The sequence below is a fragment of the Antedon bifida genome, chromosome 9, assembly GCF_963402885.1.
Source record: "Antedon bifida chromosome 9, ecAntBifi1.1, whole genome shotgun sequence".
NCBI lineage: Eukaryota > Metazoa > Echinodermata > Crinoidea > Comatulida > Antedonidae > Antedon > Antedon bifida.
Window position 1 is genome coordinate 15140727 of NC_136234.1, and position 26714 is coordinate 15167440.

The 26714-nt window shown below is 32.8% G+C and overlaps 3 protein-coding genes across 3 annotated transcripts; 1 reads left to right on the forward strand and 2 right to left on the reverse strand.

Annotated features, from left to right (window-relative positions):
* The first annotated feature begins 1194 nt into the window (after positions 1-1194).
* Positions 1195-7230, forward strand: LOC144852828 (serine--tRNA ligase, mitochondrial-like). Its single transcript, XM_078710852.1, has 10 exons — positions 1195-1210; positions 1399-1732; positions 2257-2490; positions 3000-3118; positions 3720-3873; positions 4325-4570; positions 5016-5128; positions 6098-6191; positions 6458-6550; positions 6914-7230. The coding sequence occupies exons 2-10, from the start codon at positions 1415-1417 to the stop codon at positions 7079-7081; spliced, it is 1539 nt and encodes a 512-aa protein (XP_078566978.1). The 5' UTR covers positions 1195-1210; positions 1399-1414; the 3' UTR covers positions 7082-7230.
* A 228-nt stretch (positions 7231-7458) lies between these two features.
* On the reverse strand, positions 7459-20237 carry LOC144852827 (thioredoxin domain-containing protein 16-like). The gene is made up of 19 exons (XM_078710851.1): positions 20187-20237; positions 19744-19906; positions 17860-17939; positions 15545-15624; positions 14950-15024; positions 14403-14524; positions 14228-14318; positions 13827-13983; positions 13124-13281; positions 12523-12628; positions 11866-11995; positions 11019-11174; positions 10278-10515; positions 10012-10148; positions 9710-9794; positions 9463-9607; positions 8890-9053; positions 8448-8641; positions 7459-8123 (listed from the first exon to the last, which is right to left on the reverse strand). The coding sequence occupies exons 2-19, from the start codon at positions 19898-19900 to the stop codon at positions 7870-7872; spliced, it is 2529 nt and encodes an 842-aa protein (XP_078566977.1). The 5' UTR covers positions 19901-19906; positions 20187-20237; the 3' UTR covers positions 7459-7869.
* A 365-nt stretch (positions 20238-20602) lies between these two features.
* LOC144852773 (2-Hydroxyacid oxidase 1-like) lies at positions 20603-26110 on the reverse strand. Its single transcript, XM_078710748.1, has 8 exons — positions 25949-26110; positions 25383-25537; positions 23180-23447; positions 22776-22915; positions 22294-22385; positions 21557-21718; positions 21005-21074; positions 20603-20865 (listed from the first exon to the last, which is right to left on the reverse strand). Exons 1-8 carry the CDS (start codon positions 26089-26091, stop codon positions 20792-20794), a joined length of 1104 nt encoding a protein of 367 aa, XP_078566874.1. The 5' UTR covers positions 26092-26110; the 3' UTR covers positions 20603-20791.
* Positions 26111-26714: the final 604 nt, after the last annotated feature.

Sequence of the window (26714 nt, forward strand, 5' to 3'; positions counted from 1 at the left end):
CATAACAAACCTGTTATCTGTGTCTAATTATTTCCATTCATTGACAAATTATGTTATAGTTATTTTTCATTTATTATTTCATGTGTTTTATCATAATGTAAGTAGAAGTACACTGTTATAAAATCAGCAAGATTTGAATAATGAAAATTACATAGTTCTTGTTTAATAACTTGTTTTCCCTTTTTTTTTTGCAGATTTTGAAAATGACGGTACTGAAACAAGAATGGTTTAACCTATCGCAGGATAGGGAGAATAATAATTATCCAATATAATATACTATGATTATTTCACTTCTTTTTTTGCAGATAATTGCCAGTAGAGGTACTGTTCGTTTGAACATAGATGGTTTGAACCAATCACAGGTAAGGTAAAGAAAATTACATGCAATGAGTATATAACAACTATTTTGTTTTCTTCTTTATTGCAGAACTCTTGCCAATGGTCCAATGGATGTTGATTGAACCAATCAGAGGTAAGGTAGAACAATTTACATACATTGTGAATAACTATTTTTTCATCTTTATTGCAGATCCTCCAATAGTAGAGTTGTTATAATAAGGCTGGTATAGACACTAATCTCCATAACTGTGTTTTCCAATTTGCAGATTCTATTGTTTTGTTATTTGTTTTGTTATGTTGACAAAACAATTTTTGTTTTGGCTTATGAATTTTGCTGTTAATTTAGAGCAGTTAAGTTTATGTGCAGGCTATATAATAGAGGGCGCTATTTCAATTTAGAATGATTTCTCGAAAATGCAGACCAACCAATAGAGGGCACTATAACGTTAAAACAAAATAAACCAAAACACATGTGTGATCGAGTAAATTAATTACACAAAGTACGCCTTAAGTATATTGCTTTTAAACAATTTTAATCTTTTTTTTCAATTGTGAAGTTTACATGTAAAGTTGTACAGTATTTTCCGATTATAAACTTTGGATATGCCTAGCTAGCCCTCTCTCTAGAAGCTCTATAGAGCCTAGCTAGCTAGTACTAGGCCTAGTATCCCTAGTAGTTAGTAGAAAGCCTGCTTCCCCTCTGTTGACTGTTGTTGTTTTGGTAGCAAGGGCAAGCCCTACTCTACTACTACTACAGTACTACTGCTATAGCTAGGCCTGCCGGTCTGTATGTTTATGTGCTGTCAATGTATTGACTAAAAAGATACTCTCTGTTGTTTCACTGCTGGTTGTTTGGAGTTCCCATCCATAAGTTATAAAACATTTATTTATAATAAAGTTTTTGAATATATTATTATATATGATTTATTAATATTAATATTATTATATATTTGTTTACAATCTGATCCTTTTTTTTGTTTATTGATATTATTTTTCATCATGAATCAACCTTTATAATTCATTTCAGAACATTAATAATAATATTTTATCTCTTTCCAGGCAAATTCATATAAAAATGTTACCATTACTATGTCAACATACTAGATGTATAGCAGGCAAGACCACTCTTCCTTGGTCTAAACTTTACAGTTCATACTGCAAGATAAGGAAGTGTATTCCTAGCCATCTTTGCTGTCATAGGTTTAACTTCCATGAATTTAGAGATTATTGTACCACCAGCAATGCCAGTAACGAGTTCCATAGTAGATTTCGGCATTGGAAAGAGAGCAGAGCAGTAAGACCTGTGTTTAACATGGAACATGTGATGAAAAATGTGGAAGAAATTAATAACAATAACTTGCACCGGAAAGGTGATGCAGATGTATTCCAAGTGGTATGTTGATGGTTTTGCTTTCATTTCATTTATTTCGTCAGAAAAAAATAAATACATAACAAAACAAAAGAAAATAGTTCAAAATCCAAAAAAACAGGTTAACCAAAAAGCGAAATATATCACTCAAGTGGCTCACCAAAATACTAAATTGAAAAGAGTTATACAGTTATAATTAAAATACATTCAAATTCTTAATAAAAAAATTAAAATCAATATAAAAGTTGTGTCTCCTGTTCGAAAGCCAAAATTAAATTATGGACTAATAATTGTTCATTTTTTGACATACTATTAATAATTACTAAGAATAAAACACATCTTAAAATTGTCAAATCGCACAGTGTAATGTGGCGAGCACAACCTCAGAGTTTTAGTGAACTCCTGACATTTCAGAAATCCTGGATTCTCCTTTCGCATAGAAGCTTTACTCTCTTATGATTGAATGCTGTAAAAGAATAATTATGATCAATTAGTTAAACCATTAAAAAAAAACTTCACTTTAAATTTTATATTATTTTTTATTCCAGGTTGAGTTTTGGAAACAATTGAATAAACTTGAAGATGCAATTATTACATTGAAACAGCAAATAAATGATTTAGCCTTAAAAGTACAAACTAATGTTGAAAGTAAAGATGCTTTAGAAAACAGAAAAACGTATTTAATCAGTCAACAAAAACAAATAGAATCAAAAATTGAAGAACACGAAGATGCATACTATGAAGCTGCACTAAAACTGCCAAACAGAACACATCCAGATGCGGTGAGATATTTTTTATCTTAATTAACAATATTCTTGCTTTTAAAAAACGCTGTGGCTAAATATACGGTACCGTATCCTAACTTCCATTTGCATTCCTAAATATAAAACTCGAGTCATTACTAAATATAAAACTCGTCCTAAATATTAAAACATAACCCTCTAAATAATCTCAATTAAATTAAAAAAATAAAATCGTCAAGCATAGAATTGATCCCGCAACCCCTAGGCCATAGCCTCATCACAAGCCACACAGTACCTCTCCCAAATTCCACTCCAGTATTTTAAAACCTTCCTAGTACAAATCCCTGTCATGTTGATTCCCCATTGCTCCCAACAAAAAACCCATCCTTGATGTTTTCAAATGTAGTTTAAACTCTTCTAAGTACAACCCCAAAACCCTTCACATGGATGATTCTAATGTACAATTCTGATACCACACTACCTCCCAGCCCCTGCCCTGGATATGTGCACTTTATAAATGTTATAGTTTATTTATTGTTTTGCTTCAGCCAATTGGAGAGGAAAATCAGGCCAGAGTTATCCACATTCAAGGGGAAAAACCTAAATTTGATTTTCCAATCAAAGGACACATAGAACTAGGAGAGAATCTGGATATACTACGAATAAAGTAAGTTTTAATAAATCTATAATATAATTTATATCAATATCTACAAATTCTACTGTGTGTTATCTATTTTGTTAATTTAAATTTATTAAGCATCCAATCCAATTAATTCTTGCAATTTACAATGTACAAATCATTAAAATGAATTGTAAAATTAAAAACACAGATAATTAAAAGAAAAAATATATATTGAAATATTATTTTGTTTATTACGGAATTCACCAATAGTAAATTAATCACTGTCATATCAGATAGGTGGTAATCCCTCTAGCACAGGGGCTATTTTGTGGACATGTTAACCCCATACTCGTTTCGAATGATGAACTGGGTTCTTTAAAGTGCACACGCACAAACTGTGTACACTGGACCTACAGTTTATAGTCCTTATCCTAGAAGACTTGGTCAGAACTAGGAGTGAGTCGGCCTCAAACCCATGCCAATATTGTAGGCTCTTTATGTACGGTAAACACCACCCACTGCCTTAACCGCTCGTCCATTTTACTTGTTTAGTGTAGTGCTAGATGGCACAAAAGAGGTTTAATATTAAATTTAAAGGGGTTTTTTGTGATTATTATTTATTAATTTTAGAGTGTCTATTTTGCAGAAACTTGGGTAATGCAACAGGTAATAGGTCATACTATTTGAAAGGTGCTGGTGCTCAACTGGAGGAGGCCCTCACTTGTTACACAATAGAAAGACTATTACAAAAAGGTTTTAGCTTAATTTCGGTGCCAAATCTTATTCGGCCTGTAGTCTTTGTAAGTTTCATTTTTATTATACTGTACTGTGTACACATTCTTCACTAGTCATAGTATTTATTTTAACAATGTTAATAAACACTCTTTTATTGCCAACAAACAAAATAATTGACAAACGCTGATTTAGCTAATCAAAGCTATCACCATCTAAATGTAGACTTAACATGATTTGTTGAAAAAAAAGTTACAAACAACAGGTATAATTAAACAAACATTCATTTTAATTACTCAATTATGATGTACATTTTTAATTTTGGGTTTTCTTGTGGTTTTTTTTAATTGACATTTTGATGCATTTGAAGATGTTTTATCTCTTGCCTTGACCATCTTGTTAATTTTTTAACAAAAATTAGTGTATTTAAAACCAATTGTTAGTTTAAATCAGCCCTAATACTGTATGTTGTTTCTGAACGTTAATTACATTTGTTTCATATTTTTTTCTGCCATTCAGGAAGGTTGTGGTATGAGAACAAAAGGTGAACATACTCAAGTCTACTGGCTTGACCCTAGCCAGCACTCTCATAATATATGCTTAACTGGAACAGGAGAAGTGGGCCTAGCTGGCTATTTTATGAACAAATTGTTAGCTGAAGTTGATTTACCACAGAAGGTAATGACAGTTAGTCAATGCTATCGTGCAGAGACAACACATTCAGCTGATGCTAGAGGGCTCTACAGGGTACACCAATTCACAAAGGTAATTGTACACACAAAAATAGCTTGATTCTTCTCAACCTATAAAAATGTTATGTGCCCATACATGGACAAGATGATGTCATGTTACTACTATATTTGGGCACATCACACTTTTTGTCAAACTAGTTTGATAGTGTAGACAGAGCTTAATATTTACACCATAATTTAACTAATTAAATGGCATTCCACAATTTTGAACGAATGAAGACCCACACAATGCAATCTTTTTGCTTGTTAGCCCAAATAATAAACATTGATTAGTACAGACGATCCAACATATTTTGAATGCAATAATTGGTCTCTTATTACAAGCATGATTATGGTTACATGTTTGATCCAATGAGGGGGTAATAATAATAATTATTATTAGCAATAAGAACATTCTATGTAAACATCCATGTATAGGTTTTCCTATTTTAATAAGACATGATTTTACAATTTATCAGGTGGAGATGTTTGGAGTAACATCACAAAATTCTGGTGAAGAGAGTTCAGAATTGTTTGAGGAATATTCAAGTGTACAAAGACAGCTCTTCTCTGATCTAGGTTTACATTTCCAGTAAGTATGTAGTTAATCGGTAGCGGGATGATTCAGGCCCTGAGACGATTCGGGCCCGGGACGATTCGGCCCGGGACTATTCGGCCCCGAGACGATTCGGCACACTTAAATTTATCGGCATTGATATGCATTTTATAATAATAACTTTATTTTCAGAGAGACTATGGGGTAGTACTATTAGGGATAAAGATGCAATAAAGCAAACATTTTGAAAACATTGTCGAAAATTATCATTTTTTAGTCACGCGAACGATGTAAACAAGTTACGCCCTCTGTTGGCCGCTTGGCGAATGCACGAAATAAACAAAGTTTTCGAAGTAATAAATTGAATATAAAATTACGTTTTTTTAGTAATTTATTATATATATTATATCAACTTTGTCAATATCAATAACATACGGATTGTTAAACACCTTTAAAAATTTGATAAATACCAAAAAAAATGAATAAGAATTTGGTCTAAAGTGAGACGTTTCGGCCCACAAAGTGGGATGTTTCGGCCCAAAAGTGGGCTGAATCGTCCCACCAAAAGTAGGCCGAATAGTCCCGGGCCGAATCATCTCGGGGGCCGAATCGTTCTGGAACTTAGTTAATCCATGCCACCTCTCAAAAATCAATTTAATGTGCTTCCTCCCTCTATTGTTCTAAACATTTGTGGTAGTTTCTAGGTCCAGTTAACCAATGACACATCAATGTGGTTTTCATTGTAGCTTGTCACAAATTAAATATTTTAAGACTGGCCTGAAAACTCTTTTTTTCTGCTTTTTATTTCTTTTGTTAAGCACATTGAGGCTTTCCATAATGCGCTTATACAAGCCCCATTTATTATTGTTATATTCATATTACTGCACACCACTTTTCTCTTCAAATTTGCCTAGGCTAGTCGTCATACGTTTTTGTGATATAATAGTTGGTTTTTAACAATTATTTATGCCATAAATGCTAATAATGTATATTTTGCCTTTGTAGTGTGCTTGATATGCCTTCAGAAGAGCTTGGAGCGTCGGCTTACAGGAAGTATGACATTGAGGCATGGATGCCTCACAGAGATAGCTATGGAGAGGTATTCAGAATATCAATCAATATTTTATTTTGCAATAAATTCTATATCTAGTTATCTCAAAAGCCATTTAAATATCAAGAAACAAAATAAAAGATGGTGACAAACATTACAGTTGCATCCCCTCCCCCTTGTCTAACAACATGTGTTTATGCTACCAAATACAACATAAAATGTATACATGAAAGGCATGAAATTGATTACTAGTAGAGGTAGTAGTTTTATTTTACAGTATGTTACTGTACAATAATTGTAATTTATTCACACAGATTTCTAGCACTTCAAACTGCACTGATTTCCAGAGTAGGCGTCTCAACATTAAATATATTAATTCTGAATCAGAAAAGAAATATGTCCATACGGTAAGATGAATAAAGCTCTGTCTACACTATCAAAAAAAGTGTGATGTCCCAAATATGGTTGTAAGATGACATCATCATGTCTATGGGCATCACATTTTTGTTGTCACATAAAGTCTGTCGACATAGTTAAAAAAAAGGAATGTTTACTAAATTGTAATTAATTTGCTAACTATATTTATAAATTATTGTTTTGTTAACATTGGAGCAAAAGCAGTTGACTGTTCAAGCCTATTGCTTGCTCTTGGCAAGATTGTGCTTGATAACATTACAAATATTATTAGAATGGAACAATATAAGTGTACTTCTTGCAGACTGGTATATGACCAGTTTTCTTAATCTAAATTCACATTTTCTTTTACATAGATAAATGGCACTGGTTGTGCTGTACCTCGAATGATTCTAGCCATCTTAGAAAACTTCCAGCAAGCAGATGGAAGCATTAATATTCCTACAGTTCTCCAGCCGTATATGAATGGACAGAGCATCATCACAAAGCCTGACAGAAGACCAATTCATTACACACGGTTATGATAAATTATACACATCTAAGTTTGTAATGAAAGGTACAGTACACCAGCTGTTTGCTATCATCTATTCGTAGTTTATGATTTGTAAGCCATGATCTAAGTGCTTTATTATAGTGGTATTGGATCAACCATGTTCCAATTTTTCTTATTCTATTTGTCCATTTGTTGTACAAGTGATTTGTGATACAGTTTTTAAACGATTTATTTATATGCCGTTTTAATCACGTTTCCATAAAGAAAACAAACATCGTTTCAATACCGCAGCACAATATATTATTTTAAAAATAATTTTGTACAGATATAAAATAGAAAGTTTATCCAATATCTGTTTCCTTTTTCAAATTATAACAAATATATAAAAGCAATCATAAACATAATCAATTAATCAAATTAAAAACATAATTTATTTTTAATATAAAATACCCAGAACAACTGCAAACAGGTAAATGTTCAATAATCAAGTACTGTACTGTATAATATTATTTTTACATTGTTGAGTTAATATGCTATAAGTTCTACATTTCTGGTTTTTCCAATTTGAGAAACAATTTCTGTCCTTCGTGACACCATATATACATACAGACTGTATTATTAGGCACATTTAATAGGGAGCTTACGATTTACGACGACTGACAACTATTAAAACTATATTATCTTAATTCGTAGTGTCCAGGCGACACATCAATTGACCTAGATCGGTGGGCGTCGCATATCAAAAGCTCCCTAATAATAGCAATGGATGTGTAATTCAGCAAGAGATTCATATATACACTATTGTACTTAAAAATATCATCAAAGTTCTATATGTCTTTGTGCCTTATTCAATGGTAGGTCTTCTAACACACTGTCCTCTCCAGTAGAAAGACCTTCCCCCTCGGATGATTCTTCTCTAATTTTGGAGTCATCGTTTTCTGGCATTCTTTCAGCAGACCTACTGAATCTCCTGTTCTCCGTTTGTGCCATTTCAGTTAGTTCCTCTGCCTTAATCATCGATAAGAAATCATAACCAGTTGTTAGAGGCGTCCATTTCTTTTCTTTTAACATTCCTGAAAGAGAACATTTGCATAATGATACTGTAGCCACATATTGTTACAGTAAACTTGCAGAGTAGTATACTGTAGGTCACAGAGCAGCAACAACAACACTAGCCTTCCAGACCAGCATATACGCCATCTGGTGCGACACTCTAAGTACTTAAAATCATCATATATATAATATCAACTTTGGGAGTATGTTTGTATGGGCTAGGCAAACAAACACTATAAATGCAGGCTTTTTCGCACTGTATGGTACCATTATCTATGAAATAATCTACTGTATTGACATTTGAATACAGGCTTCTGTAATCCACCAATCTAAGCTATACCTACCTTTTCTTTCAATTTCACCATTCAAAGTTTTCTTTATCCAGGGCACTAACACCTTTTTCCTGTAGTCAACTGACGTGCCATAGTGGTACAGGTTCTGAGACTTAAAGTCTAACAACACGATTGTCGGCCTAAACTTCACAAATTCTATATCGTATTGTTTTAGTAGATGCAGGCCAATAGTGTCAGAGGATGACCTAGATTAGAAAATTAAAAGTCTTTGTTTTAAATAGTAAAGAATGATTTTTAAAGCTCAGTCTACACTATCAAATTAGTTTGACAAAAAAAGTGTGGTGTGCCTAAATATAGTAGTGATATGATGTCTATATATTCGGGAACATCACATTTTTTTGTTAAATAAAGTTTGATAGTGTAGATAGCGATTAAGACAGCATTTATTGTTTATTATGAAATTATAATTAAAATGTACACTCAAAATACTTACGCATCCAACCAACATATTTGGAGGGTTGGAAATGTCTTTTCACGAGCAATTTCTGCGAGGGACTCCTCTGCAGATTCTGAATAATGGTCAAATCCATGAAACAACATCAAGAATGCGGACTTCTTTTTCATAAAAAATGGGAAATTTACTTCATTCAGCTCAGGCTAGTAAAATAATCATAAAATTGTTAAGAATATATTAAAAATACATGTAAACTTGTTCGTTGTGCACTTGTATTTTCCTCTACACAATCGGAGACTCATCACCATCTGAGCACATACCAGTCGTATATATAATATATTGCCCCGCAACCCAGTCAATATTTGTATAACCACTCCCAATGATGAAAACTAATTTCAAATTCATGTCGACATGGCTAACAGCCTAGCCATTCTTTGACTTTTGTCTAAACAAATTCTAATTCTCACAAGACATTATTTGCTGTTGCACCTTTATTGGATGCACTATCTTATGGCTATGAGGCCAGGTAAAAATCCATGTAAACATTTTTGTGAAGAATAATTACAGTCAAGTTTAAGGTGTTTTAATTTATGAACAGTGAATTAAATTTACCATTATTTTCTCTGATGATTCCAGCACAAATTTCTTCAGATCTTCCTCAGTGTAGGGCTCTGTATACAAGACTTCTGGCTGATTCACATCCTCCCATTTGATAGTTACAACGGTAGCTTCAAGACTTCCACCTATTTGACTTGCCCTACGTAGATATATATTCCTGTTAATTTTGATGCAATGCATAATTAGGGTTAATCTGTTTCACCAAAACTATAATACCCTGATTTACATCAATATTACTTACAAGGATTTAGCACAATCTTTGACACATGATGCCATCAGGTACTGTCCTCTTAGCTCTTCTGCCACCTCTGAGAACACCAAACGTTCTATGTAAAACACAAATTTTTAAGTTCTTATATTACAGTGTTCCAGAATTGTATTCCATAGCGCTCTAATAATCAGTCAGGGGGAAAATGGTTTCCTACTTTCTAGGATTTTTATCAGATAATCTATATTGTTTTGACTCACATGACCACAGTGCTGATTTTGCCATTTTTTCTCTAACTGTAATAAATTATTACAGTATTTACTAGGTAATTTTACCTTTTGTTGTTCCTTCTGGGAAAAAGCCAATTGTAAAAGCATCAAGGTATTTAGAATTCCAAGAAGGATTTTTGGCGTCCATAAATTCTCTTCCTTCCTTCTCTGTCATTAGTACTATAGGAGAATTAACAGTCAGCCTAAAAAATAATAAGACATATTCTACAGGTTCACATAAAAAAAAAGATCCATGGAGTCAAACAGCAAACTAGGTTACAGAGGCAGGCAAACTAGGTTACAGAGGCAGGCATACTAGTCCAAATACTTACAGTAAATAATTCTTCAAGAAGTAGAATTCATCAAGAACACCTTTGTATTCAGCAACCTCCTTTCCCTTTTTGTACATTTTAATAGTAGGGTAACGAGTCACGTTTGCTTTGGTGCAGACATCCGGCCAATCAAAACAGTTCACTCGAGCAAGAGCACTTTCATTTGTACGTTTAATCTCCATTATCTCCACTGCTGCAAGTCCATACGGTTCACGAAAAGCCAGGCATCGTGGGTCCCCTATCAAACAAAATAAAGCTTTGCTAGAATTTATATTTTAAACTGGAGGAATCCACATTTTTACATTTAACTTGAACAATCTCTTGATTCTGAGGAGGAATCTTTGCTATATGTATGTTTAGTGAAAAAAGTATTTTTTTTTATTAGGAAACCTAAATTTTTAGTTGAATGGTTTAAGCTAATAATTAACATTGTACTTTATGTCACAAATACACATTAACCTCTACTGAATACACCATATGTTATTAAATGCGACATCTACAGGGGCGGATCCAGGAAATCTAGTGTCTAGGAGATCACTAATGCACTCTGATTCGATCATCTGTAAAGGGTCTTTCACATCTGTTCCGGTAGGGTTGCCTTACATTTGACATGGAAAAAGATGGTTGTAAAGCCCTTCTTTACAATGAAATCGGGATTGTCTTGTGGGTTACAAGTATATTAAATGTGAAGCTAACTGGTGACAACATCTATTCTAGAATCATTTAAAAAGAATGCCTTACATTTGACATGGAAAAAGATGGTAGTCAATCCCTTCTTTGCAATGAACTCAGCAAATGTCTTATCAGTGAGTGCTTCAGTATGAATGGTGTCAAGATGTTGAATTGATCGTTCCTGATAGGTTGCTTCTTGAACTGGGTCATCTTGAAGCTCTTCAACTAAAACGATATAATAAAATAAATACGCTCAAAAACCAAGTAAAAGACATGGCAAAATGCAGAGGGCCTGCTATTTAATATTTGGTTATATAAAAATATACAGTAATAGCTATTTGCAAAAAAAAAATTGTGGATGTTGTCATGCAATCATACTATACGTAAAAACATACAAAGCAACATATGGTTCTTATAAACATATAAAGCAAGCAAATTATATTTTTGAAGGGGTCAAATTCTAGATTCTAGACTGAAATTCAACTGTATTTTTCATTGTAAAATGATAAATATTTTGGCACACCTGGCAATTCATAGGTATAATACATGAGCTTGAAAAACAGACAAAAATTGAAACACCCAGGTACAGTAGAACCTTCAAACCTCTGACTATGACATAAACATGAATTAATGAATTATGAAAACTTTGTATTGGTATTGGTTGGTATCTTATTACAGTAATTGGGGATCACTGTACTGTACTTTAATTAAAAAGCCATATTTTGATTGTATATGAAATATGAAAGAAGAAAAAAATTACTTGCATAAAATGAATTTACATTTGTAAAAGAAAAGAAAGTTCATTCAAAATTAAAATATTTCTTTTTATATTTTTGCAAATAAACAATTATAAAAGAGAATACTAATGTTTCATCTTAAAGTTCATAAGAAAATGTTTGTGTTTATAACTACTTACTGTTCTCATCGTCATCAATTTCTTCGTCATCAAGATTATCATCTGGTACCGTTTCTCCAAGAACATTCTCAATAAAATCTATAACCTTCCCCGCTTCTGTAACACCTTCATGCATTTCAAAAAATTCTGCCTGTATATATGTAATAATTTAAAAGCAAAAATAAAATAATTTGTATACACATATAGCAAAAGCTTGTGAGTACTAAGATGAATGTTGGTTAAATCTTAATCTTGCGTACATGGGCGTCCATACTCCAGGTCTCTGTGATATGCATCTGCATATCAGTTTAAACCTACAATGTTTGAAAATTGTATTAGTCCTCAATGTAATTTAAGCATCTTCATGGGTTAGGGTTTTTTTGTCACATAAAGTTTGATAGGGTAGACAGAGCTTTATAGTGCTGTGAGACAGCAGTAAGAGTAATAGTAGTACAATCATTGGTCTAACTCTTTAATATACAAGAGAACTCAATGGTATTCAAATTTATTTCTAACATTGGATAGTTGACATTGATCGGCTCTGAGAAACATAGACCATCTTGACCACTCATGTTGCCCCGATTGCTTGATTGTGTTCAATCATGGAGGAATTAATTCCTCCATGGTTCAATCAAGTTGAACAGTCCAGCATTATACATGAAATTTATAAATACTTACGTTATACGAGTGTCCAGGATCCATTATTAAATAAGGTAATTTACGTTGCTGACCCATTAGAAATTTTATTTTCAGAGATGGAATTTTCTGTAGCTCAACAAAGTTCCTAGAAGATAGACAGAGAGTTTAGTTTATAGGGTACAAGTAAGAATTATATATTTGTTCTTGCCATCCAAGTACAATAAACTTTATATGTATGGAATTAGTGTGAGCAGTTCTATTCTGATCTGGTAGACGCTGAACTGCTGGCTGCTATGTGTCCTTGAGGACCAGAATAAATACTGTACCTTTACCATAACCCATTTTTCACAATTTATTATTCAGACATATCACTGGAATCAAGGTGAACTTAGGTTGACTGAATCATAATCAGGATTTTGTTTGGTGCAGGCTGATTTTTTTTTATTTGTCCTCCAGCTTAATTGGAAACTGAGGAAATTTGGATTAGGCCCTCCACGGACCAACGGCAGCCAGCAGTGCAGTGCCTACCAGACCAGCAGACCAGGAGACGAATAGTGTACTTTTAGTTATTTGTAGTTTTAGTGTATTATGTACACGACCAATGAGGCATTGATGATATTGGTAATGTTTGCCAACTTACATATCAACTATTACAAATCCAACGCTGCCAAGGAAGATAGGAGACACCTGCTCAATAACCTTTTCCATTTCAGGAAATTTCTCGCATTTTGTTATCAACATTACAGTTGGCATCTTCAATTCCATATGTAAGCTTTTCCCACCATTGTCAATCTTGCTCTAAAATGGTATACATAACAATATGAATGAATGCATACAGTATGTTTTGTTGCCGGTTATCTTATTCACAAGTCTTCAGTGATGTTATAAATTGTCTGTTTGTCTCTCTAAAGCTCTGTCTACACTATCAAACTAGTTTGACAAAAAAAGTGTGATGTACCTAAATATGGTAGTGATATGACATCATTATGTCCATATATGGACACATCACATAAAGTTTGATAGTGTAGACAGAGCTTTAGTACTTGTGAATATGTGGGTTATCAGCATTTGATGGGGACTATCTGATAATTCACACATACTTCACATATAGATAGATATATTCAAGCCTTATATACTATGACCTAGTACATACTACAATTGTAAATGCAGTAAAAGTTTAGTTCAGACATATTTATTCTTACAGCAATGACGCACCAGTCAACTACCACATTTATCCTTCTAATACTCCACATTCAGGCCTTTATACTATAACAGCATAAAGGAATTAAATCTTAATATAAGTAAGGGGTTGGTAAAAAAATGTACTTATAGTGTATACTTACAATCAGTGGTATATCAAGTGCTTTCATAAATGCTGGGAATTCATTCACACGAAGGAGTCCTCGATATCTTATACGTTTACACTCTTCATTGAGTAGAGCTTGGTGACACTGAAACAACCACACACCATCTCGTGTTTCTTCCCACATTTCAACATCACTTGATTATAAAAAAGAAAAACCATTTAGTTTTTTAATAAATGTAGCACATATATGCAAATTCTTAAATTTGATCACAAGCATAAAATAACAGCATAAAGATATTGATTTGGATAGGAGAAGATGGAGATAAGTAATTACCCATTGGAAAATGGAATTATCCATTGATGGGGTCCCATTGAAAACTAGTCACTAGACATTCTGTACAGTGTGTAGGAGTAGATTTGGTTGATGATTGACTTTACCTTTCTTTAAGAACATTCTTCGAACTTGTGGTTACTAAAAATTTATAGCGATGTCCATATGCAAAAGCAGCTTCCATAAATGCCCTATGTTCTGAGAGTATAAAAAGGTAAAGTTAAAGTAAAGGTCTAGGGGCTTTCTATTGATAATATTTAATACTGAGATAAAGCTAATTACCTGGCGTTCCAATAGCCAACACCTTAGCAAAGATAACATCTTGTTTAGCTCTTGACCTACGTAGTGTTGTAAATAGCTCATCATGGTTCTGTACGATTGGTACTTCTTGTAGAAGGGCGAGGCTAGATTCGGAAAAAGATGTTATGGTACAATAGTATTTTATAGAAATGTAAGTGCAAGAGGCTGACTCAAAAAGGCTGGTTTTGCCCAATTGGTTCATACCTTATATATATCATACCACAATAAATGTTATTGGTAGTACAAAATTAAAATGAATGCTCAAAGATTCTATTCTCAAAGTACTTTATAAGGTCTTTATAGTACTGTATTGACAAAACACCCTGATATTTAAGCAGAGCCACATTTTAACCTACAGATAAAGATAAGATATGGCCATACTGCGGTGGAATCAGGTCGGGTGCTGTATATACTGGAGAGTGATGGTGTAATGATAATATTGGATAGGCAAGTGTTTGAGTATATCTGTACCATACTGATTACACCTTTAGACATTTACGAGATAAAGTGCCACTATAAAAATACTTACTGCAAAGAACTGGAAACAATTGAATTGATGTCAAACAAAGTATCTGTTGCCAGGTCTGTTAGAGATTTACCATCCCTATAAAATACATACAAATTATATCAGTTCCTACAAAAGGAATTTACTATCATCAAATTATACATTGTGCATTTTCTTTACAATCGATTACAAATCATGAAATTGTAAATATTCATCTGGTTTTTGCAAACTAGTGTGATGTGCCCAAATATCGTAGTGATATGCTTTAATGGTAGTGATATGATATCATCATCATGTCCATATATGGGCACATCACATTTATAGACAGAGCTTTAATTTATACAGATCCAATTTGGCCTAGAGCAAACCCCTCCATTCCCGACCACCATTTTTTAATATAGGCAGGAACACTAGGTAAAGTTACGATTTGCTTTAAATTACAGTTTTTTCAGGTAAATAAATTTTGTTTCGATCTAATTTTTAGTCAAAGTGGATAACTATTATGTGAAATTAAAATTGCATATTTAACACAAAAAAAATTAAAAAATTATTTTTCAGGGGGACAATACATCTTTAAACAATGTGGTACTGATACTATATATAAAAATAATAAACAAACCTAAAAACAAACACCTTTGTCCTCAAATCCTCTGGTTTTTGTGTGCAGTATTCTTCAATGTAATTAATGTTACAATCAACCTGAACAAATTAAATGATAGTAGAGATAAAGTGAGATTAGGAATTGCAATGTTATGATAGTGTAGCTAAAGTGAGGCACATCAACTCGCACTGCATGGTAACCTAAACTTGCCCCAACCATCTCCCTGCCCTAAGTCTGTAGTTATTGTCTTTTTTGTCCAGTCGGCTCTTTGATTTTTGTCTAAAAATGAGTTTACAAGCCCAAGTAGTCTGAAGTGCCATATATGCCAAAATATTATCTTTTTACTAATATTAAGTCAAAACTCCGTCTAGAACACAGACTACATGGTAACCCATAGTTCTCAACATACTATAAATAATTTCTACAATTAATTTATACAACATATATCTCTTTAAAAAATATTAAAAAAACCAACATTAAGAGGAGCATTTTAGAAAAACAATAAAACATATTTATGGAATGGAAACATAAATTCATCAAAATTATCAATGATGTACACAACAAACAAAGATTAGATACTGTAGATTTTTACAACCCAACACAATTACAGCTCAAAAAGCTAACCATCATGGAGATAGAAAGGCTACATCACATTGGCATTGATCGGCGTATGCCAGTCAAGCATAACTGCGGTGAAGCATGTGTTCAGCATATCAGTGGAGAGCATATTCCATCAAGATCCCTCGTATTCAAAAATTGTAATTTTGTTGCCATTTTAATAGGTCATTTTATAAAATATGTGTTCTGATATGTTATAACTTTCACCGTTGACACGTACCTTGATAGTACTGTTTTTTATTGAAGGTAAAACAAAATTTGTTATTATCATTTAATTAATTTAAACCATGGAGCATTGACATGTTTAAACTGTATTACTACATCATTAGTGATTTAATCGGCAAGGTCATTTGGGTCTAGTAATCCAACTAAGTATTAAAGATTAACTTAAAATTCCTTTTATTACTCTCACTTGCATTAAAAACAAGTGCAATATATATCGGTAATATTCTTACTCCATAGTGATATCAGTGAGTTGTTAATTAACAACCCCCTGGTGATAAATAATCACTTTTATTATGAACTGGTCAGAATGATATTGCATGATTTGAAGTAATTGAAACCATTTACCTATAAGGAGATACGGGTGCATCAAAATAGTAAATGGCGGCCATTTTTAATTTATGCTAAGTAATTAACACACTTTCCGATGTCCGATTTTGGTAAACTTTGGATATGATGTTCATTTGGACCATATCGACCAGACAATTTGTTGCAATTGTTCTAGTTTCAACCATACTTTTACTGTTGTTAACTGCATGGAGGTATAAAACCTGAGTGAGAATTGTATGTACAGTACTGTGCACAGCTTTTCTGCTTGTGAAATAGAGTTGTGGCTTAGTGGTTATGATGCTTGGCTACCACTCCAAGGTTCAAGTCCCATCACATGTCAGAATTTTTTCTAAGGACAAAATTACTCCACTCCCAAAGACTTGTAATAAGACTTTGTTTATGTAGAGCATCTTGTATATAATGATCAGCAATTGCTGGATGGATTACCCTCATTAAATATGGTAATAAAAAAATACAGGCTCTAGTCATAATCATTAGCATACAACTAGTATGAAATTATAAGCATGTTGGCACATACAAAGGTAGTTTCACACTTTTTAAGTTTAATTATAGTAGTAACAATCAAAACGTTAAAAAAATAATAAATAAAACAAAATAAATAAAGCTGTCAAAATTATTGTTTGATTTATTTTAGTAGGATCATGGTAGGAAACAATGATTATAAACTAGGTGTTTTTAATATAATAGTCATCAATACAAATCAATAGTTCATTGAATGATTCTATGACCTTTTGTCATCAGAGCATTTTACCATGGGAATATTTATTATAATTATTGATTGATTGACAGTGTTGACTTTCATTATTTTGCAATACACAAAAAGAACTGTTGAATCTATTCTAAAGCTCTGTCTACACTATCAAACTTTATGTGATAGCAAAATGTGATGTGCCCATATATGGACATGATGGTGTCATATCACTACCATGTTTGTGCATATCACTACCACATTTGGGCACATCACACTTTTCTTTTGTCAAACTAGTTCGATAGTGTAAACAGAGCTTAAGGTAAAAAAAAGTATAGATTGGTAAACCATCCTTTCTACGCCACAATAAACACTGCATCGATTTTGACCGAGTTGATTTTGTAAAAATTAAACAAATATTTTAATTAAAAATTAAAAAATAGAAATATCTTACCACTCCAAGTTTTATCCTAAAATCAACAAGATATTCAGATGCTTCAAAAAATCCATTCAGAAAATCTTGATATTCATTATCTGAAAAAAAGAATAGTAAATTAATGTGACTCCTGAAGTTGGAACTTAGAAATTATCAGACAAATTTTTACAGTTTCAATCAATATCTACATTAAATTCCTGTTTATTGGATGTTCCAAATACATCCATTGTTCTTTTTTCCCCCTTTTTCTGATAAATTAATTTTGTGTTATTTTAAACATTGTTATTTAGTGTAACCATGGAGAGTGTAACCAAGTACAGTATATTGTCCATACATTAATTGGAATGCTAATTAAGTGTCCACGGGCATGAATGTGGTGGGTTGCATTATAGCTCCATGGTTGCATTTATTGTTCTGTTTTTACATTGTGTTGATTGTAAGTTTTGTTTAGTGGTGGATGGTATTATTTGTTCTTACAACTCCCTGAAAAGACAGCATTTCGAGGTCAAACTGCATTATAATTAAAATGGCTCATCCTACCAGTGGTTTTAATTACCAGGGACAGAGTGGGGAAGAGTTTTTCACTATTTTCTTTGTATTACAAATACAGTACTGCATGGATTAATGTACAGGAGCATTTGTTATCTTTCAAGGTAGACCTTGGGTTATTGTTACTGGTTAAAGATGTATTGTCCCCCTGAAAAAATAATTCTTAACAAAATTTTTTTTTTTTAATATGCCATTTTAATGTAACATAATAGTTATCCACTTTGACCAAAAATTTGATTGAAAAAAAAATGTATTTACCTCAAAAAACTGTAATTTAAAGCAAAAAATTGCCAAATTGGCTGCCAGCCAGTGGTTTTTGGTTGAATTTAACCATTTATTAAGTCTGATTTAATTAATCTTCATTTTTCATGTTTTTGGGGGACAATACATCTTTAATAGTATTAGTATTTTATTGGCACTCGCTTTAGAATTTATAGTGGTACTGTACCATGAATCTTTCAATGGTGCATCCATCAAAATATAAACAACAAAAGGAAAATAAATCTTTTATACAATAGTTTAAAAAGGGAGAAAATATATACTACATTATACACAATCAAATTTTATAAATACCATGAAAGGGGTCTAATGGTTAGGACATCTGCAAATCAAGGTTCTGTGTTCGGGGCAACTTTTTCTCATTCTCACAGATTTAATCATCTTTATTGTTTCAAATTAATTAATTAATTTTCAGTTATCACAGGGTGGTTTAGAATTTATTCTGTGCCTGTGATGTATAAATATATACAATAAAAATATAATACAGTGGTTCGTGATTATTCTTAAACATCTATGGTTCCATCATTCTGGAAATATGGTGAAGACATTAGAATTGAGTGATAAGCTTAATGATAATTCTCAAGTTATATGCTGATAATTCCCAATAACTTCCTATGGGAAGTCTGCATGGGTGATACCACTGGTTTATTTCTTGCGAATCGTCTCAGGGACAGTAGTACAGTAGTAGTACTTTTATCTATAGGATTTTACTGGCCAGGGAATTAATTGGAAAATGATTAATTATGGTTTTATGGTAAGGGATTTCTGATTCCTAGAACACACAATCATCATTTTAGTTTTCTTCAGGACTTGATATTGTTGGTTAATTCAGGAACATTTTGAGTACAAAATAATTCTACAAGGTTTGTAATCTTATGTTAGATATTTTAAATTTCATATGAACAATGCAATAAACAAGCAAACCAGATCTTCATTCATTATATTTAAAAAAAATAAATCATGTAAAAGATCAGTGGTTCGAGCAGCATTTGGTCCCGCCGATTTCTGTTTAAAAAAATAAAATTATACTCTCTGAAAGAATTAAAAAAAACAGCTCATATTACATCTACTTACTTGCATTTTCAATATGAAAGTGGATGAGTGAAATTTGACTGGATGCTATCGCCTCTTTGAACTCAATTTCATTTATATATTTTCTATCTGATTCTCCATTTGTTAATAATACTAATTGTGCAAATAGCATTAAAAGCAGGCATTGAATTGACATCATCTTTAACTGTAATGATAAAAAAAAAACAAGTTCCATAACAAATATTTGTCACCCTCTAAAAGCCTAAACTGCACTCTCTCCCCCAGATAAATAAGTAGCTCTACTATAAGTAGCCTGCCTAGCCTATCCATCATAGTACCTGTTCCTCTACCTATTGTAGCTAGCTAGTCCAACAAACTATACTAAGCCTAGGGCTAGGCTAGTCACGCAAGATAGTTAAGGCCGGTAAATGCTTAGCTAGTATCAAATTGTAAGTATTACAATTAAAACAAATGTGTTTTCTTACCAATAAGCCTGTGTTTAACAGAAACTCTATCACCTGGAAACACCACCAACACAAAAATGAAGCGGATGCAATAAAATTAAAATCCCATACTATTTATTTTGAAAACAGCGCCACCATAGTTTTTCCAGGGGCGTGTTTTATGTTAATCAATCACGTGACAAGGTGGCTGAAATCACACGGGAGGAGGAGGATCTCAGTCGAATATAAATATATCGCAAAAGTAATAATTAAACTTTGTTGGAAATAATATAAATATATCGCGACGGTAATAATTAAACTTTGATGTACTTTGCTGTTCATTTATTTCCTCCATGATTTTTTTTAGTGTAGGGGTTTTGATTATATGAATGATTGACTCTGACCCGATAACAACCTGGTTTATCCTATGAAAATTGAGAGTAGTCAAGAATAGCAAATTCAGTTTTACACAAATTTATTAAGATAGATATGTTTTAAAAATATACAATTTTAATTATATATAACATTAGTCTGCAGTTTCAATCTTGTAATGACCAATACCAATACAATAGAAAAAGAAAATCTGAAAGCCATATATACAGAATACTTCAGATGTTCATTAATTAATGTGATTATTTAAATATTTATTACAGCTTGCATTTTCTGTAGTAATCTTCATGTACCACCATAGATGGTTCTATTTCGTTGACATTTCTACATCCTAAAAAACAAAAACAAAATCATTTTGAAATTTCTGTTTAGTATACAAGGGTAATATCAATATACCTCTTCTATTTGCTATATATGTGCCCTTGTCAAGTTATAGTATTTGTCACTGTTTCATATTATAACTGACTTACCCATAAAAGCCATCACTTTCTCCACCTCATCCTTTAAAATGTCAAGCACTTGTTTGGCGCCCTCGTATCCCTTAAAAAATTAAACATCAGTTTCACAAACAAAAATCATAAATCACAATGGATATATTATATAGTCCCATAAATTGTGATAAAATGCCCCTGGATTTGAACCCACAAAGTGAGTGTCAAAACCATTTGACCACAGAGGCTTTGTGGTTGAAGTTAAAGGTGTTATTAGCACCTTTAATTTGAGCTATCTGTATCCTGTTGAATTTTAATTAAAAAAAAAAATGAGACATGTTATAATCTGTATCATAACTAAGTAAAAGAGAGTTCAACAGGATTTCTAAATATTTCATACAATCTCATTTTTATGGGCATCCTCACATTACATGATCACTAAACATTATTTATTACTGGTCAAGCATTATGGTAACAACCTCAAGCAACTATCAAATATTGCACTTCATTTATACCAATTACAGCCACACCTCCAGCACCACAATTAATCTAGGAGAGAACACACATAACTATTCCTGACTGTGTACATACATTGCATGACAAACCCCATATGATTGGTCTACCAATGAAAACAGCTCTCGCTCCACGGGCCAATGCCTTGAAAACATCAGTTCCATGTCTTACACCACCATCCATGTACACCTCAACACCAGATCCCTCCACAGCAGCAACAACCTCAGGTAGGGCATCAATCTAGAAAAGTAAAATGTACTCATTAAGTTAGAATTATGTTTTTATTATGATAGTAATTTATACAGAAGATGGCATGTGTATTAGCCCGGTATACACCATTCTGTATTTGATCAAAAGCGATTCCAATGGCTGAGTGGTTAAATAGCCAACAATATCGGTATGGGTTCGAGGCCAATTTGCTCCTAGTTCTGGTGGTCATGGAAAAAGTCTTCTCGGGTCCAGTGTACACAGTTATAAACTGTGTTTAAAGAACCCAGTTCATCATTCGTGACGAGTAGAGGGTTAACCCAGTCAACTGGTTCACAAAATAGCCCCTAGACCAATATCAGTGGCGGATCCAGGATTTTGAAATGGGGCCCAGAGCCTAAAAATACTAAGCTTATGTCTTATCTTTTGCATTACAATTTGCAAGATTTAGGGGGGTTCGGGCTGGATGCCCCACTAACCCCAACCTCTTTGATCTGTTCCTAAATATGACGTCAGCTCCACATTCAGCTGCATTTCTGGTTTGGTGACCTACAAAAATAATAGCTCATTGCAAATTTCTAGCCTAATTGTAGTTTATTTGTACATACGGTTGCTGGAAGATAATCTAGTTGTCGTCCGCCGTGATTAGAGACTAATATGCCATCAACTCCACACTCAACTGCATTTTTTGCTTGGTCACCTGTGAAGTGAAGTTAGAGTAATACAAGAATAGGTCAACACTTTCAGGTTTCCATCACATAATAGTTATTCACTTTGACCAAAAACTGGATCGAACAAAAAACAAATATTTACCTGAAAAATATGTAATTTAAAGGATAAAAAAAAGTCAAGTTGGCTGGATGGAAGTCAATTGGGTTTTAATTGAATTGAACAGTTTATTTTGTCTTTTTATAAGTGAAAACATTATTTTTTGTATTTTATTCTCTACAGAAGTCATTACCTTTTTTTAAAAATTAATCTTCATTTTTATGTTTTATTTACAATGCCAGTTAAACATATTGCAAATAAACTGCCCCCGGAAATATCTATTATTTCTTACTATTTACAAATATAGCATAATGTTTCTTACCTGTTGTTATTCCTTTAAGAACCAATGGTAATTTTGTGAAAGATTTCAGCCATTTGACATCTTGCCAAGTTGCTGAATCATCAAATTTTGATATAATCTCATTCCCATTTGTATAGTCATCTTTAGGTAAATTAACTGGCCTGCAATGAAGATATACAGTAAATTGTTAATCAGGTGTTTTTAACCAAGGCAGGACACTGCCTTGCCAAGATAGGAACTTACAACAGTCCTGGCTAGGACAAATACCACAGTACTGTACTATATACAATTTGATAATGTGCCCAAATATGGTAGTGATATTCCCAAATATGGTAGTGATATATCATCAAGTCCATATATGGGCACATCACATTTTTTTTGTCACATAAAGTTTGATAGTGTAGACGGTAAGAGTAAAAACTAACTTCTCATGGTCCTGAAGCTGAAATTTGAAAGCATTCTTAAGCCTCATAATGCTGTACTTATCTCCAATTTTTGGTTGATCAACAGTCACAAGTAACGCTGTGAATCCAGCTTTTTCTGCCCGTTTAATGAGAATCTCGAGTTGTACTCGTGGCTTATAGAATTGCACCTGCATCCATCTAACACCATGTGGTGTCACGGCGGCTACGTCTTCCATTGTACGTGTTGACACGCAACTTAGTGCCATCGCAGACCCAACAGAAGCCGCAGCTATATTAAGATAACAGTTATTATTATGTACTTACGGTAGGAATCATGGAATACAATCATTACCACAAATAGCTAAAAAAATTGTATGCATTGACATATAAAAATAGTATAGCAGCATTTTATTGACTTGAAAAAAAAAACATACTGTACAAAAGATGTAAAATATTGAATATTCAAATTACACATAATCTAGTATTTTATCCTTTAAATGTTAAAATTGCAGATAATTGCAGACAGATTAACAATATTTTCATCTGCCCGCTGCTACTTCTTCAATTGTGTGCACGTCGAGAAAGAATTAAAAACAGATCATAAAGGGGTCATTCTTCAGTATGTGTCTAATTTCAGGTTTATAAAAAATCGATTTTAAAATTTGCATTTTTTAAATTTTAAAAGTTTATTCAGATAAATGAACATGTATTACATGGCAAGCGTATGTTTGGCGCAATCTTTATTATATATTTCGTATTTTATTCGTATTTATAAATACATGGTTCAATGTTACTGTCATTTCCGTCACATTTATGGAATATACAAAGATAGGAAAAATAACGGTTTAGGAATTATAAAATTATTTCCATTATTAATTCTTTGATACTATACATTATTTTTGTCTCTATTAATCAAAAAATGATTGTTTTAACATTTATTAGTATGATGTTATACGTTCAAAACCATTTACTATTCCAAAAAATAATAATTTTCAGAAAATAGTATGACTGTCACTGATGTTTTACAAAATTCTGTTGAACTAATATTACTATCCATTGACATAGTAGAAGAATATTGTTTATATTTCAATTATACCACATAATTGCGTTCATTACTTAAATATTTTAGGATTTAAAAGGATAAAATATCCATGTGACGGAGATGAAACCGTGACGGATATGACGAACCTAAAAAATCATGTGACGGAGATGACTTTAAGATATGATTTGATTATGTTTATTGACCAGAGTCACATAGATATACAATGTAATAACATAATAAAGATATACAAAACAAAATGTGCAACAAAAAAAGGCCCTGGCAATAACAAAAAGTCATATCCGTCACGGGCCGTCATCTCCGTCACAACGAAACATTGGGAAATGTGACGGAGCTGACCGTGACGGAGATGATGTATTTAGCATAGGACAGCCTAGGATCACATCGTAGGCATGTCTGACAGCGGAGACGGATTTCATACTTCTAGATACCGTGAATAACTTGTACTTCCAGTTGAAAAAAAACAGAAATTATAATTATTTAATGAGTTCTATACCGTTCGGATATGACATTCAATAAAGGTACGCAACTGTAATTTTTCTAAAACCTCGTTTTATTAGCTTTTTTCCTCTTTTATTGAAAATGATGGGCGGCTAGTTTTATATCAATATCTTCGCATGTTTACAACGCGCAGTCAATTTTTTTCCCCGCCGTTCATTAAACTGTAGACGGCACATTTAAATTATGTGACGGAAATGACACAAAACTGCGGGACAAGCTTTTTCTAAACAAAAACTTTAAAGTTTGAGATTTAATGTATGTAGAGATGTATTTCGAAGAATATAATCGCATGAAATCATGATTAACTAACTTTTTACAATATTTTCGATAACAAAAGTCCTGTTATCAAATATATACGGCGATCATAAAATTGAAGATGTACGATCGGGACATAGGATTTTAGGGGGTTGCCTGAAACATTTTTATAAAAATTAACAATATCAATGTAATTATTTTTGTTTTATGTAATTAATTATATTTAAAATAATGTTGATTATGATTTAAGTCAAGAATTTTTATTTTTTAATGATGAATTTTCAGTCTCTATCCCACCAAAGTATCGGGACACGATTTTAGACACTTACTGAAGAATGACCCAAAGACGATCATATAATAACGAATGGTTTTAAAGAATTTATTGATCAAGATGCTTAATTTGATTACCTCTAGCAGTTGCAACTTCGCCTTCATTATAATCAGCCATCCTGTGAAAAGCTGTTGGTGATAAGCAAACAGGCCAAGAGATACGCTCACCCAATATGGTCGTGCTCAAATCTATATTGGATACATCCCGCAGAATCTTTGGTCGGAATCGGTATCTGCATTGTATACAATTGAAATAAACAATTTTTGCGGGTTTAAAAAAATATTTACTTGCCATCGGCCTTACTCATCATTTACTTACTTACTAATACTAGTAGTAAGCTAGTTAGGAATCTTAAAAAGAAAGTATGATAATATGCCGTACATTTATGTCGGTCAATTTCGATCGATCACGTTACAATGCACCCACATTTTTAGAATGGAATAACCCAATGAGAAGACCAGCAGAACAAACGGCATTTGATGCATAGTTGGCGCGCCATACATAGCGCCTTATATGGGCATTCAAAACATTGCAGCCGAAACCGTTTGCGGCCGAACACGATGTACATCCTACTACTACTAGCCTAGGCTAGCTAGTAGAGGCTAGGACCTACGCCTCCTACTACTAGCTAGACTGATTATACCTTTTGAATGCTTCTCGATTTTCTTTCAATGTAAACTGTTCATTACAGCCATCTGAAAAGTAACCAAATCTTGATGCTTGTAATATTTCACGGCTAGCATTCTCAAAATCGTCTAAGCACACATACTTATTTTTGTCAGCCATTTTTTGGTTTAAAAACAAATACACATGGTGACCCTTGACATGGTACCCTGGATATATAGAAACAGACGTGACTGGAGGAGCTGCTCAAACTGCTGGTATCCGGAAATGGGCACCTTGCGGGCCGTTCATATCAGCCTATTATGTTTCTGAACCTCAATGGAATTAAGTATTTTAGTTTTTTGGGATATCCTTTTAACTCGAGTCTTACTGTGTACTGATTGTTGTTTTATATGTTTATATTGTATGTATTTGTGTGACTGGTTAATAAAGTAAATCAATCAATGTGTGTAGGACCTATAAATACACAATTTGAATCCCTCTCCAGCCTCACCTCAATTTTATTATTACTGTTAGATACAAAATGTTTTTTTTTTCTCTTTATAGTTCTTCATAGTTTTATGGGGGTGTAAAAAACATTCGATATACCACAATTTGAAAATGACAATTAAAAATGTTTTAATTAAGTTTAATTCCCAACAATGGATCGATATAGAAGCTATCCCTCCCATATTTGGTAATATCATCAACCATTCCATGGAAGTTACGTTTCTGTTTCTTCTTTTTTTAATCCACTTCATTGTGATATCATCTGTTTTTCATTTCAACTGAATTAACATTTTTAT

Bases quoted from the DNA above. Each gene is read 5' to 3' on its own strand.
- LOC144852828 (XM_078710852.1), top strand. From the start codon at position 1,415: ATGTTACCATTACTATGTCAACATACTAGATGTATAGCAGGCAAGACC. The intron at 1,733-2,256 runs GTATGTTGATGG...TTTTTATTCCAG, and splicing joins ATGCAGATGTATTCCAAGTG to GTTGAGTTTTGGAAACAATT. The intron at 4,571-5,015 runs GTAATTGTACAC...ACAATTTATCAG, and splicing joins GGGTACACCAATTCACAAAG to GTGGAGATGTTTGGAGTAAC.
- LOC144852827 (XM_078710851.1), bottom strand. From the start codon at position 19,900: ATGATGTCAATTCAATGCCTGCTTTTAATGCTATTTGCACAATTAGTA. The intron at 9,795-10,011 runs GTAAAATTACCT...TGTTTTACATAG, and splicing joins CCCAGAAGGAACAACAAAAG to AACGTTTGGTGTTCTCAGAG. The intron at 9,608-9,709 runs GTAAGTAATATT...ATATCTACGTAG, and splicing joins AAAGATTGTGCTAAATCCTT to GGCAAGTCAAATAGGTGGAA.
- LOC144852773 (XM_078710748.1), bottom strand. From the start codon at position 26,091: ATGGCTGACAAAAATAAGTATGTGTGCTTAGACGATTTTGAGAATGCT. The intron at 21,075-21,556 runs GTATGTACACAG...TAATTTTTTAAG, and splicing joins TATGGGGTTTGTCATGCAAT to GGATACGAGGGCGCCAAACA. The intron at 20,866-21,004 runs GTAAGTCAGTTA...TTTGTTTTTTAG, and splicing joins GAAAGTGATGGCTTTTATGG to GATGTAGAAATGTCAACGAA.